General features: G+C 64.2%; 1 protein-coding gene across 4 annotated transcripts in view; it reads right to left on the bottom strand.

Annotated features, from left to right (window-relative positions):
* Window positions 1–14,448, bottom strand: part of BAIAP2 (BAR/IMD domain containing adaptor protein 2) — a 60,184-nt gene extending 45,736 nt beyond the window's left edge. For all 4 annotated transcript variants that reach the window (XM_072939801.1, XM_072939802.1, XM_072939799.1 and 1 more), the window contains exons 1-2: window positions 14,283–14,448; window positions 19–94 (exon numbers count right to left, since the gene is read on the bottom strand). In XM_072939801.1, the coding sequence (XP_072795902.1) occupies window positions 19–94; window positions 14,283–14,336 (130 nt within the window). In that variant the 5' untranslated portion in view covers window positions 14,337–14,448. The remainder of the gene's footprint in view (window positions 1–18; window positions 95–14,282) is intronic.
* Window positions 14,449–14,996: the final 548 nt, after the last annotated feature.

Genomic DNA, 14,996 nt, shown 5'->3' with positions numbered 1-14,996 from the left:
ACCCGCCCCGGGCCTCACCTGCCAGCGCCTTCTCGTAGTTCTTCCCCATGGCGATGAAGTTCCGGAGGCTGGGGTTGAACTGCTCCATGATGGTCTGAAACAGAGAAGAGAATAGCATGAGGGGCACGGGCCACCGGGCAGCTCCGGGCGTCAGAACCGTGAGGGGAGAATCCCGCAGGTGCTACGCCCAGGGCGGAGACCACGAAGACATGGTCAGGCCCCAGTCCAGTCCCAGCTGTGTCCTTGGTGAAGGCCCCGGGCCTCAGCCTGCACATCTGCACAGCGGGGTAGGAGCAGACCCCACTGCATCGGGCCCGCGGATGACACAAGCGAGCACACGCCGGCCTCGTGGGCAGCACCCGGCACACAGCCGGGCTCAGACACGCTGCGCAGAGGGGCCGCCACCCCGTCTGGCAGGGCTGAGTCAGCGAGGAGGGCCCCCCGCAGGCCGCACACAAAAGGCTCCTCCGGCCTGGAGCCCCCTCCCACCAGGATCCTCACTCAACACATCAATTACCAAGCACCAGCTCTGATGAAAGGCTGACGGCAAACACAGCGCCAGGAAGGACCCAACAGGCTCCGTCCGCGCACCCAACGGACTCGAGCCTCGTGCCAACACCACCAGCTCTCAGACCGAACGAATTAGGTTTTCACTGCGAAGGCCAAATGAATGTTTTAATTACAAGGCATAAAAACAGGCGTACGCAAACAACGGCCAAATGAGAGCTCCCCTGGGTAACGGGCCCTGACAGCTGGCTGCCAACTTCCACCGGTGAGGACACTGCAAGAACTTTTAAGGAAAGGCCGTGGCCCCATCCCACATCTTCAGTTCCTCCTTGTGATACATGTCTGGTCTTTCCTGAGGACAAGGGAGAAACAGCGCGGGCAGGGGAAGCGGCCTGGCCCCGTGGGCAGACCGCCGCAGCCCCAGGTGCTTCCGTGTGAACACAGTGGCGCCCTCACCCTCCCAGCCTGGCCCACGGGACACCTTTCTGTCCCCAGCTCCTTCCTCTAGGCCAGTGGGACCAACGCAGGTTCCGAAAAGGGCTATGAGGTGCGGGCTCCAGAAAACCCCATACTTGTGTTTTCCATCGCCCATCCTGCCGTGCGGCCGGGGCGTCAGCACAGAGCAGAATGGAGACCCAGGGCCAAGGGGCTCACTGCCAGGGCTGGGCCACACCCCTCCACGCTGTGCAGGGAACCTGGGAAGGAAATACGACCAACAAGTGCCGGGGTCCACGGGACAAGTACTCCTTCCCTCCTGGATGAAGCAAGGGTAAGGGCACCTGCCGGGTGCTGCACCGGGCTGAGGAACAACGGGGACGCAGCAGTCACCTCGTCAAAGTTCCGTCCCCACGGGGCTAACGTCCCACACCACACACTGGGCGGCAGAACAAGACAGCAGGACACGGCTCCCTCACAGACGGGGAAGGGGGCTCTCAGTCGAGTGGAAGCACAGGGGAGACAGGACTGTGGCTGAGAGCGGAGAGCCACAGGCAGGAGCAGAGCCAAGGCCCTGCGACAAGGTCTGCTGGTGTGGAGCAGGACGCCAGGAGCAGGATAAAGGGAGGCGGCAGGTGAGAACAGACAGGAAGGTGCAGGAACAGCCCATGGTGGGGACGCCCGCTTTCCTGGGCAGGACGGGGAAGCCGAGAGTCAACCCAAGTACGTTTGCTTCTTGGAAACATATCCTCCAGCTGCCCCAGGGGAGCCCAGATTGTAGCCAAGACCACGCAGCCATAGACCCCTCGGAGCTGCTCAGAAACCTGAGTGAAGGCAGGGCAGAGGGCCGGCCCCGGCAATGTGGGGCTGGGGGCGGGAGGGGGTAGAGGGCAGGACGAAGGTCAGTGGTTTTAGGGACACTGCAGTGGGGAACCCAAGTCTGAATGCATCCAATCCAAGGAGCACCTGGGAGTGGGGTTGGGGACGTCACCTAACAGGCAGCAGCTAATGAGGGCGCTGCGTCCGGGGGAGACGGCGAGGGGCTGTGGTCAGAGGGTGGGCGGCGGGGACGGCGCAGCTCCGCGTCAGGGCGGAGCAAGGCTGGAGGGTGGCCGTGTCCTCGGAACAGAACGGGGTCTGAACCTGCAAGGGCAGCTGGGTCCCCGCCGCCGGAGCGTCAGGCGTGTACGCGCATGCGCCCTGTCCGTATACGGTTTCTAGCTGCCGTGACGGGTACACGGCTGACACTGGCGAGGGTGGTGTCTGAGCGCAGCCCCTCCCCGTGGCAGAAGAGGAGGCTCCACAGCTCGCTCCCTCCAGCCCCAAATATCCTGATGGACAGCAGGAAGGGGACCAGCAGAGGCCCAGGCCAACCAGGGGGTCACCGTGGCATACGCCCACGCCCTCCCAGTGACACACGGGACAGTGCCAGGTTTCACTTCCTCAGAGCAGCGCTGAGCTCACGCACCAGGAATGTGCGAGTGAGGGGGCAGGGCAGGAGCGCGGGGTGCCAGCCAGGCCACCTGGGCTGCACGGCCTGGTCACACAGCCACCGCCTCGCCGGCCTGGAGGCGGCGGCAGACGCGTGAGGACTGTGGGGCTGGTGTCCCAGGGAGCCCCTCCCGCCCTGGCCAAAGGGCCACTCTTGCTTCCAGCTCCTCCCGGATGCTGGCTCCAGGCCGGAGGGCGGGCTTCCACAGGAAGGCGCAGTCACCCCGCCCCCGCCTGCAGATCGCTGATCTCCCAGAAACGCAGCCCCAGTGATGAGATGGGTCCGAGAGGACCTTGTAGGGATGACCCTGGTGGCAGATCCTCTCCGCAAGGAACTTCTCTGTGGGAGAGGCTCCTCCGGTGGGCGCCTCCCCGAGCTGGAGTGCATCACTGTGCTAGGGCGCACGCAGAGGCTCTTGGACCCAGCGGGCCATGCCGTCCCCAGGCCCATGAAGGGCCCAAACCCACCCTCAGAGGCCTTGGGAGGGGCCCAGCCACCCCCAACTGCCGGTGAGTGTCCCCACCCCGCCGGCTGCCCATCCAGGGGTCTGTGCAGCGCCTCCCTCCACACACAGCGCACAGGCACCTGCGGGGCCCTGGGAGGGGACGCGGGCACCAACAGAGGCAGAAGCCCTGCCCAAGAGGGCCCAGGGCTCCGTTGTCCACCACACCACGGAGTCTTCCGTGGGACTCTGCTGGGAGGGAGCCGACATCCCACAGCACGTGCGGGACGGGAAGAGGCGGCCTTGTCTACTTTCCAAGAAAAAGGGAGTGTCTCTCGTCACCAGCACCAAAGAAGTGCCAGGCTAGGAGGGAGGCCTCCCTGAACAGACCGTGCAGCTGCCCCCAGGGCCACGGGGCCTTGCTCATGCCTGCTGTGACGCTGGAGGGCCACAGAGAGGCCCCTGCACGAGGCCACTTTCCTGCAGCCGGGACACAGACCCCACAACACGGCCAACGACCAGCAGCCTCTCCAAACTCCGACCTGTGCTCTACAGGTGAGACCAACACCCCTCCACACGCTGCCGTCGCCTCGACTGTGTCTGCCCGCACCCCCCCCAGTGTCCGTGGGCCCAGCGCCATGAGGGCTCCCTGCCTCCTCCACCGCACACGCCGAGGGAGGGTCAGGGAGGGCGGGGGTCTCAGCCAGAGACGCTCACAAGCTCAGGAGTGGCAGGCAGTGACCCTCTTGCTAAGATGTCACAGAACTGGACATCCCTGCCACCCCTCCAGTCCTAGGGCCAGCTGCCCCATCCACCCTGGGACCCCAGCCCTGTGTGTCTACACAAGGGATGAGAGGGGCCGAGCTCAGCTGCACGGGCAGTGTCGGCAGGACCCTGGGAGCCGCCAGCCCGGACAGAGGCCTTCCCACCTGCTCAACTCCCGGGCATCCTGGCGGCCTGCACGGTGACAACCACTTTGACTGACTTGGGTCCTGGGTCTCCACAGCCAATGAAGACCCAGGGCTGCAGGACACCCCATCTCCAACTCTGCGTCACAATTAGAGAGACCAGCACAACTGTAGAAGGGAGCTCAGCCAAGGGACTGCGCTGCCTGCGCCCGGGGTCCGTTGTTCACCCGCTGGGGATCCTGTTTATCCCTCAGCTCCGCTCCTGGCGACGCACCCCCACCCCCACCCCAGCACCTTCCTGGCAGGACTGCCACAGGCACGGAGGAAGTGACGAGCCTCCTGCTGCCGAAGAAGGCGGGCGTGTCTGCCTGCATCCCACGCACACGTGCGCCTGCGTGCATGCGGCCGAGCCAGGCTGTGCTCTCTCTACACACTCGATCCCTGGAAGGACAAACTTAAGGACGAGACCATGCTGGGACCCTCTCTGCCACCCAGGGAGGGACAGCCTTGCACCCTGATCACCATGAACCCCACTGGACGGACTGTGGGTGCCACTGCCCCATCTCACAGGGGGACCAAGGGGATTAAGAGCCTGCCAGCTGGGCCCTGGTGGAGCCAGTCTTGGCTTCAACTGCAGGCTGGCTTCACGGTCCAGCTCGTCCCTCCCTCCTCGGGCTGCAGAGGCCAGCAAGAAAAGACTAGGTGTCACCTGGCAGCTCCGCCAGCCCTGAGCTCCCTCAGGAGCCACGTTCCGGCAACGCCAGAACAAGGGTGAGGGCCGGTGCCAGGGTACCTGGCCACCAGAGGGACGGGCCTGGTGCCCGACTGCCCCCACCTCCCACCTCTGCGGCAGGAGGAGCAGCCACCAGCTTGGGGACCAGCAACCCGCGTCCAACAGTGTCACCGCCCAGAAGCTGCCAGGGCAAGGCGACAGCGGCCCTCCATAGGAGCCTCCTTCTACCCGCTGCAGCTGCCCCCCCAGGAGCACAACACCCGAGGCCCTGGGCAGTGGGCCCGCTCACACTGCAAGAGGAACCCCCGTCCTGAGCCAGGAAGCCTGCCTTCTCCGGCTGCTCTACAGGACTCTCGCCTGGTGGTGGGCGGTGAGCGGGCGGGGCTTGGGAGGAGAAGGCTCTGCACCCCTCTGATAACTTGGACGTCTGTCTTGGGGACCATCTGGAAGGAAGAAAACCAACTCCAGCAGTTCTGTTAGTGCTGGGAGAGCTTCCTGGAGGAGGCAGATCTGCAGCTGGCTCTCTCTCAGCTGGACTCACGAAGATGACAATGGGTTTGCACTTTAGAAAGTGAGAGGACACAAACGTTTCCAGAATAAACAGCCAGTGAGGTGAGGATGGAAGAGCGAAGGTGCGTGGGGGCCACGGGAAAGGCCCCCAGAGGAATAGGGACAGACAAGTAGCACTCAACACAGACGGATTTTACCTCAACAGCACTAGGCTCCCCTCCCCATGCCCTGCACAGGACGCCCCCAGGGGCCATGAGACCCCACAAACCACAAGGGCCCCCCACGCCAAACATGCACGTTCTAAGCCCGATAGCCCCCAGATGGGACAAGGGCCTGCCCCCCAGAGCATGGGGAGTCCGAGAGTGATGCAGCCTCCCGTGGAGAGTGCACAAAAGAGCGTTTGCAACAGAACCAAGCAAGGCCCCGTGCTGCCCTGGGACAGCCCCTCGCCCTCGAGTGAGGGGTGGGCTGCGGGGGAGCACAGCCAGCCCTTCCGGGAGCCAGAGGAGAGACCTGCAGGGCAGCTGCGGTGGCCCTCACACTGTAGTGGGGGCTCCTGCTGGACCCACAGCCCAGCCAAGGGTGAGGAGGGGGTGGTAACGGCCAAGAAGCCGCCCTGCAGCAAAACCGTGGTTCTCAGCCTCCGTAAGCTTCCTGGGAAGCTGCCAATGTTATAATAAAGTGACAACTCGTGACTGTGACACAGTGCCCAGAGTGACACCCGGAGCACACTGGCCTCCTACGAGGAGGGGCCGAGGGGCAGGTCCCGTGCTAGGGGATCTGGGAGGCCCCAAACCACAGGATGGGTGACCTGAGGAAAAAGGCAAAATTCTGGCCAACTCTCCAGGTCCTGGTCTGAGGGCAGGGCCTTTCCCGCTCCGTGAGATGAGGAAGGAGCGGCCGAGCTCCCTAAGTTCCCCATCCACTCATGGGGCCAAGCAGCACCACCAAGTCCTAGGGCCTTGGACACCTGCCCCGCACCCCAGCCTTCTCTCGGGACCTGGGTTCTCAGGTGCCCCAAGCCCAACTGACCCCTCCTGATGAGCACAACAAGCCCCAAAGTGGGCTCAGGCTGGAGGGGGACAGTGAGCACCAGGCGGGGTCTGTCCCACGGGGAGAGCCGCCCCACAGGAACTGGACAAACCCCACCAGAACAGGAGCCACACGGCAGGATCCAAACGGGCCCCACCAGCCTGGCCACTTCCTTCCTATCCAGACGCACGTCTGGCCGTCCCGACTACGGTGGGGCACGGCCCCATGAGCACCAGACACCTGCCTGCCAGTGTCTGGGCCTGGCCACACCTGGCCCGACTGCTCGGCCCCGCACCAGGGCACCTGCCCGCCAGATGCCTTCCGTCTGGGTCAGCACTAGGCTGGAGCCTGTGCTCCCCGCAGTCACTCTCACGAGGAGACCATGGCACGCTCCTGGGGGTCTTCCCGGTGCGGGTGCCGTAACAGAGCACTACCCCCGACCGCGCAGCAGGGAAGCGCTTCACCAGCCTGGAAACACACAGGTCTCTGCGGGCCCAGGCGTCCCAGCCCGCTGCCCCTCGGCTGCCGGGTGACAGGGGCTGACTCTGTCCCTAACTCCAGCACCTCAGAGGCGACTATGCGGAGAGGATCTTTACAGAGACGACCAAGGTAAAATGAGGTCACGTGCGTAGGCCCTAATCCCACAGGACTGGTGCCCTTCTGAGAAGAGATCACGGCACAGACACGCGGAGGACGACCCAGTGAGGACGCGGGGGGAGGCCCGCACACGCCCCGGGAGAGGCAGAGGCCCTGCCCCGCTGACACCTGGAGCCCAGCCCCCTGCGAGACAGGGTCAAAGGCGCGCCAGCCACCTGGCAGCCCCAGAGGTCGCCCCCAGGCTGATCCCCACCAGCCTCGCTCAGGCCCTGCCCTCAGTGCTCGTATCACCGCCGACAACACAACCAGCTCTAGTTACTGCCTGACCAGTTAGAACATTCCCAGGCCACTGACACGTCCTTGCCCCTAGGAAGGCTCCAACCGAGTTCCAGGAGGCCGGGCTCCCCGCGGGACGAGAAACGCCATGAGCCATCAGGGACGCGGCCCGCGACTCCGGGGCTGCCCTCCGCCCACCGCCCACCGCCAGGCAGGACGCGCTGGCGGGCCGCGGGCCACGTGGCACCCGGGAAGTCAGACAGCGATGACGGAGGCCTCAGCATGGGTCTCCCCGCCCTCGCCACGGACCTCCTGCCCCTTGAGGGACTTCCCATCCTCAAAGCTGCCCACCGCCGTCACCACTCACCCAACATGCCCTACGGCCAGGAAGGGCTCCACGGGTAAGAAAATGGTGACTCAGAACCGAAACACCCCTGCCTGAGGCCCGTGGGATTCTCAAATGGGAAGACAGAAGGGCAGGCCTGGCTCCAGCCCGGGCTCAGCCGAGCACCCTGACGGCTGGGACGTGCCACCCACACGCCGAAGGCTCCCCCACCCGCTGGGACACCCAGGGCCCCTCGCAAAGCGGGGTCAGGGACAAATGCGGACACACACCACCCTTGAACGGCGCTGGGCCTGAGCAACCATCAAAGGCTCCTCACGACAACTCGCAATTACCAGCAGACAGCAAAGCCCAAGTGGCCGTGGCCAGTGTGCCCCCTCCCCTCAGCGCAGAGCCGCAACCAGAGAGAGCATGAGACCATCCGGGCCCAGGCACCGTCATCAGTCCCTCCCCAGCAGCGCCGGGGCAAGAAGCCCGAACGCAGAACTCCTGCCCTGGCTGGGCCGCCTCCACCGGACCACCTGCTAGCTGGGACCGGCAAGACCCTGGATTCCCAAGGGCCGGATGGGCCGTGGCCTGAGTTTCATCGGTCCCTGGACTGCAAAGGACGCCATCTCCCCTGGGAGGGAGCAAGTGAGAATAAACGGAGGTGTGGACAACAGACCCGTTCTGCCAGGGTGTCCACTGGGCAGGGGCAGCGAGTGCAGAGGGGCCCCCGGCCCTCCACCTCGGGCACACCGCACCCCTTCTTCTAAAAGCCCCACTCGCTCAAAGCAGCAAGGCCATCTCACCTTAGCAGGTCAGCTCTGACAGCCTCTGGGCGGAATTCCAGCTCCCAGGGCTGAGGACACACCCTCTCCCCCACCAAGCTCCCACCCCCATTCCAATGCCAAGACGTCGGCTTCTTTCACGGCACAGACACCTGCGAAAGCCCAGCACGTTTCACGATCCATCATGTGTGTCGCCACCCAGCACAGACTTGCCAGGTGACTGTCCCTGGCACAGCTGGACGGGGCAAGTGGGGACATTGCACCCATAAACCACTTAGGGACGAAGGAGAACAGGGATCCCGGCTGTTGGGAACCCTCCTTTGATCAAGAAACAAGAAAACGCCAGCAACAAAAATGGCAGAAGGGGTGGGCGTAGCTCAGCGGTAGAGCGCATGCTTCGCACGCCCGAGGCCCAGGGTTCAATCCCCGATGTCTCCAACAATTAAAAACAATACATAAACACAAACCTAATTACCTCCGCTGTCAAAAAAAAAAAAAAGCAAAAAATAGAAACAAAACAAAACAAAAAACAGCAAAACGAGGGTCTGAGGCCTTGGAAGGAAGCCCCCATTACCAACCCCTGGATGGCCAAGGTGGGCCCAGAGGGCGTCCTGACCCTGACGGCCGCACTGAAACGAAGCTCCAAAGAGGTTCTAGGAAAACCCTGCTGATTTACTCCACGTGCACTTGATACACGACTTTTAAAAACCTGTCCAAACAGTTCCAAGAGGACTTTTCGTACCTAAAAAGTAACTACTCGAAGCGAGAGTAAAACGCTCTTTCCCGACTGGGGCCCCGACTCCTCCTCGCAGAGCACGGCCTCTCCCGGCACCTTACAGCTCAGGGTCCGCAGATCCCCGGGCACGGGTGCCCCTCACACACCTGGCCCTGGGGGTCTGCGGGAGGGCCCCTGGGGACACCCACTTCACAGCCCAGGACGTTGGGACTGGTGCCCCTACGCCCCCAGCAGGCCCTGGAGCCAAAAGGGGAGCCTGCGGGGCCCCGGGACCACCCCGGGCCCTGTGCTCACTGCAGGAGCGAGGCTCCACACGACCAGAGCCCGAGGCAGAAAAGGCGAGGTTCGCCGGACGTCCCACAGGAGCAAGGACCAGACAGATTTCCAAGACAGGACGGCTCCTGCAGCGAAAGCTGGGAGGGGCCAGCGTGGGACCCTGACTACCCTCAGGGTCCTGCCGACACCTCAGGCCGCCCGCTGGATGCTCACATGCAGGTGCAGACCCCCTGCCTGCTCCCAAGGTTTTCCCTTCCCAGACACAGGACTTGGTCTCCCGTCAGGCCCCACCTGCGCACCGCCAGCTGCCACCCCAGGCGCCCAGGACACAGCAGGCCCAGGTGCTTCCCAGCCAACACCTCGACCTGCCTTCAAACCCTGAGAAAAAGGAACTCTGCGTGGGGACACGAGCCTGCCACCTCCCTCAAAACCCACAGGGCTCTGGGCCACTGCTGAGAAAACAGACCATGGCAGTGTCAGACAGAGACGCAGACACCAGGCTCACTTGTCCCCAAGCACTGACACCCATGGGCCAGTCAGTTCCAGGCGGGGGGCCCCACAGTCAGGGGCCACATGGGTCCCGAGTCACCACACCTGGTTACTCAGAAGCAGGACAGGTGGGGACAGCATCTCCTCCACTAAGAGATACCTGGGAGCCAACCTCCTCCCAGGCCTGCTGGCTGGAGCCCCTGGGCGCCTGGGGGGACAGGGTGCACCCCTGTGCACCCTGTGCCCCCTAAGAGTTGGGGCCTCGCGCCATCTCCCAGCTGCGCACACATCGGGGCCGGGAGCGTGCTGGAGGAAGGCGCCGGGGTGGTCCATGCCCGTGGGCAGCAGATGGCAGCGCAGTGCGGACAGCCCCACCCAAGGCACCCAGGCAGTGTCCAGAGGACACAGGCCTGCATCGTGACAAGGACAGCCTCCCCCATCTGAGGCCCAAGGGGAAGTGCCCAGGAAGGCCACGTGGGGTGGGCCAAGGACACAGAACAGGAGCCAGCGGCCAATGACCCAAGGACCCCCACCAGATCACTGCTCAGGTGTGCCCTCCGGAGGACAGCACAGGCAGCCCGGGCCGAGGGCCATGCAAGCCTGGCGGGGATGGGCGAGTGACAAGGCCAGCCCTGCCTGCCACCCTCCTGGTCCCAAGCATGGCTCCCCAGACCTGCAAACTGGAGGGGACTGCCAGCCAGGCCCCGAGCCCCCTGCCAGCCCACCTCCCTGTACTCGGCAGGGGATGTGGCCCTCTGCTCAGCGGTCAGTCCTCCACTGCCCTTGAAAAGCCCCGACCTGGGTAGCCCCCCAGCACCACCTGTGCCGGAGAGCTAGGGAGAAGGCCCGCTGGACAAGGCCTGCCCTCAGCAAGCCTTACTCTGAGGCAAGGTAGCAACTAGAACACAGCTCCTGCAGCACCCCTCGGGCCTCCCCACTGATGCCCCATGAGCCTCCACCTGGAGCCTCGCATGCACATAGTCGGTCCCACAAGCCAAGATGCACCCCCATCAAAGGACATATTCTCAGGGCAAGATCCACAGGGACCGTGGTACAGACAAGACACTCCTGGCCCAGGGAGGAGCTCTGCAGAGCCGCCGGACCCCAGGTCACTCCCTCAGACCCGTCAGCACACGTGCACACAGGCCAGCAACAAGAGCCCTGTGCCTTGGAGCCCACGACCTCTGGGACGTGACCTGGGCACCAGCAGCTGCTGAAGCCAGTCTACTCAGAGGTCATTGTGACAGAAAACCACCCCTGCTGCCCTGGCTACTCCAGAGAGGACGGGAGACGCAATGGTGCCACGCGGCACTCCAGGGAGCGGAGGCTCGAGTCCACTCGGGGACAGCAGGGCCCACTGTCTCGTAGGAAGATGCCACCTCAACAAGGCAAGGAGCCCCTAAACTACCTTGTGCACACGCCCCTGAACACACAAAGCAGGCATTTGCATGCACACGTGTGCACACAGGCTCCCACACACACAAGCACATACCACATGCACACGCAGAGCACCAGCTCTGCTCCCCAGCGGGCACTTCTGTTGCCAAGGAAGCGCCCATCAGAAAGTCCACTTCACCACCCCTGACTGGGAGCCAGAGCCAGTCCAGGTGCCAGGCTTCTGATGGTGGCCAACTGTCTGGTGTGACTGCCCAGCTGGCATTGGGCTCTCACCTGTCCAGGTGGGCCCTTCCTGCCAGCACCGATGACCCACCTCACACCTGCCAAGACAAAGCCAACCAATGCTGGCTGCAAGAACCCACTGGCGACAGCCACCTTCAAGGGACGGCTTCAGCACGGCCAGGACGGCTTCCCCACAACAGCCGCAGAGCGAGGATGACCAGACAGCCTCTGGTAACCAGCCCTGCTGTGCGGAGCAAGACACAAAACGCGGTGAACAACCACGCCCGAGGCCTTCGTAGGGCTTCCTCGTCCCCAAGCTGTCCCCCTCCCAACAAATCCTCAGGACAACATGGAGGCCCACAGTGCTGTTTCTGGAACCACTACCCTCCAAGGTCATTAGGCTGCCTGAAACCAGGGCTCCTCTTGGGATAAAGGACCACGAAAAAAAACACCACCTTGACAGTCAATCCCCCGAAGCCGGGAGCCAAGGTCAGCTGCTGAGAAAGGGCCGCCCCAGCACCTGGGGGTGCCTGGCATGTCTCCCAAGAGGGCTCAGTTTGAGCTTCATTCTAAGCAGCACAGCAAACCCCGCACCTCTGTCCCTTGCCCAGGGCAACTGCTCAGGGCCGCTGGGGCTGCAAGCTCCGCTGCGCGCACCCGCATCCCCAGGGGCCCAGCCCCAGGCCTGCCCCAGGAAAGCCCGGAGAGCTTCAGTCCCTGTCCCTCTGCCCAGGGTCTGAGGGCGAGTTAGCAGACCTCTCGAGCCTCAGCCTTTCATCTTCCATGAAGTTCCCCGAGGACACAGCTCCCACGGGAGCCAGGCTACAGGGAGAGAGATTAAGTTTAGCACTAGCGAGTCTTCCAAGGAGGAGAGTCAAAACTGCATTTCATTCTCGCATTTTTAACCAAGGAGGCCAAGGACAAGCGTCCCCGTCACGCCGTTCTCTGCCAAGGCAACCACCACGCGGAACTGCAGCTGAGTGGACAGAGGGGCCAAAGCGAACAGCAGAACCGCAGCAGGGGGCGACATCAAGTAGGGCCACTCCCAGCCACTCTCCCACAAGCTGCCAACCCAGGCACAGAGGCGGCAGCGTCCCGGACAGACCCGCCTGGGCCCGTGGTCTGACTGCGCCTCGTGTGGGCCATGTCCGCCCGGCCGGCGTGCCAAAGCCATCGGAGCTGCACCGACTCTGCGGTGGGGCCACGAGCTCCCCAGGGACAAACCACAAGCAGCAACAGCGCTGCACTGGAAGCCTAGGCGGTCAGGCCGCAGGGCGGTGGCGCACCGCCCGCAAACCCCGCCTGCCCACCGAGCCCTGCAGCCCGCTCTGCAGACACCTGCCTCCCAACGTGTCCCACCCAAAAATGCTGGGTCTCTGCCACGCCCTCCCATAGGAGGCTCACTTGTCAGCTGACCCTCAGAGCACAAACCACAGTCCTGCCTGTTGAATACGCCCCCAAAACCCTCTGGTCTGCTGAAAGTCCCCAAACACTCGAATCTTAACAGTTTTCTGCCACCATCCTGCTGACAGACCTCACTTCAGACCTCCAAACAAATCACACCTCGGTCTAGAAGCTGCCTTGCTGCAACTACATGCATCCGACTGCCCAGCTGGGAGACTTCCATTAAGGGTGATCCTGGGATTCCCCAGAGCAAAGCCACGCCACGAACCCCTCCTAGTTCTTGCCGAGAAAGTTCCTGTTTAATGGTTTCAGTGCAGAAACAGGGAAAACAGGAAAGAAAATTGCCACCACTGGCACTTCTCTCCCAGTCCCTGCAATAATGAGCAACTCGTAACAAAACTAATGACTAATAATTCAATAAACCTCCTTCCCTTGACAGCATTTCTTACAGAGCAACACCGCCAAAAGCGCATGCCGCCGACTCTACGCGGTACTAACACAAAAACCCTGAAGGCTGCTCCCTTCACGTGCTGCTCCGTCTGCTGTTTACCCGCCGCTCTAACATGGCTTCAGAACTGACTGAGTCGATCCCGACCGCCTTCAGGATTCCTCCAGGTGACCTAGCTGCAACTTTAAGACCTTCATTAGCAGCCGTGAGACTCCAGCCGCCTCGGACTCCGGCCGAAAGCTAAAGCCCTCCCCACGCCCCGAGGCCTCCCCCCGGGCGGCCAAGAGGGCTTGGCAGGCGGCTGGCTCAGGAGGCACAGCCGTAGTTGTCCGCACAATTAGGAACTGTTGCTCGCCAGCGCGCTGCAATCCCATTCGGCCGCCATGAACCAGCCACCGCCGCGTCAACACAAACTCCCCAACCTCGGCCTAAGGCTCAACCTTCAGACACAGTTTTGAAACAGCACAGTTTTGTAAGAGGACCGCGCGGACCGCCCAGGGCATGAATCTCCCGCGACGAAATGCCGCCGGGAACAGCCCTGAGCCCCCGGGAGCCTGGGTCTGTGTCTGTGGGGTGGGGGTGGGGGTCCAAGCAGAGAAAATGGATGCTGAGAACAGAAACCTGGGTGCCTGTCAACCTGCACACAAGGCGCAAAAACGGCCCGGGCGGGGGCGGCGAGGGGGTCCACGGACTGCGCGCGCTCAGACCCACACTGGCGTTCCGCACCGGGGGATGCGAGAAGACTCCTCACACATCAGAAGCAGAGGCAGGCGCGCCAGCCTCCTACACAATTAGTCTTCTCCCTCCGCGGTTACATAAGATGACGGATTATCTGTCCACCCATCCAACCTGCCCGCGCGCGACCTCCCACACGGCCATGTCCATTAACACCCGGGAAGGAGTTGTGGAAAGGAAAAGCCTATTTAGAAAAAAGTGCCCAAGGCTTGCGTAACCGCGCCCGGCGGAGCCACCACGGGGCGTAGAGAGACAGGCAGCCACGGCCCCGGACCCCCGCAGCCCCCGGACCCCCGCAGCCCCTCGCCCGCGCCCCACTCAGGTCCGAGGGCTCCGGTCCCGGGGCGCGCGGTGGGCGCACGAAGAGGCCCGTGGAGGGGCGCGTGGGAGCAGCGCGGGGCTGTCGGGGCGTGGGCGCCCGGGCCAACCTGTGCCCCGCCGGCTCTGGGTCCCCGCGGCCGCACCAGGAAGACCCCTGAAGGCCCAGTACCCCCACCTTCCCGGGCGGGCGCAAGGGCGCGAGGCTCACCTTGTAGACATTTTCTGTGAGCCGGTGCATCTCTTCCGACCGAGACAGCGACATGGTGCTGGTCCGGCTGCACCACGGACCGGAGTGGGGACGTGAGCAGCGGTGGCGGCGGCGACGACGGCGGGTGCGGCGAACCGAGCCAGCAGACAGCGCACGGAGCCGGACCAGAAACGCGGCGTCTGACCGGCGTCCACCTTTATAGCCGCCCAGGCCCCGCCCCTCCGAGGCCCCGCCCCCCGAGCGCCCGCCCCCGCCGCACCCGGATCACCGCCCCCGGCCGCCCGCCCCCGCCCAGCCGCTGCTGCTAGGCAACCGGCAGGCCCCGCCCCCGCTCTGCCCTCCCCATTGGTGGGTTCCGGAGACGGGGGAAGGGGGCGGGAAAGAGGGGGCAGGGCTTGTGGGCCGGCGCCAAGCAACGATTGGCCAGCGGCGCTGTCGATCCTGGGGGAGGAGGCGGAGGCGCGACGCGGGCTGGGGCCCTGGGAACAGCCTTGGGGGCCCGGGCGACAGCCGGGCTGGGGGCGGGGAGGCGGGGGCGGGGTGGCGCAGGAAGAAAGGAGCAGAAGGTGGCGGGGGACGAAGGACGCCGGCCGCGAACGCGCGAGGGGGCGACACTCCGCAAAGTGGCGAGTCGTGGCGGCCGGGTGCTGGGCGCCTCTCCCCCGAGGGCGGCTCGGGTCAGGGACCCGCGCTGGGCAGGGAGGGTCCCTGGCG

Source organism: Vicugna pacos, chromosome 16 (assembly GCF_048564905.1).
Source record: "Vicugna pacos chromosome 16, VicPac4, whole genome shotgun sequence".
Classification (NCBI taxonomy): domain Eukaryota; kingdom Metazoa; phylum Chordata; class Mammalia; order Artiodactyla; family Camelidae; genus Vicugna; species Vicugna pacos.
This window is presented reverse-complemented; position numbering and strand designations above follow the sequence as displayed.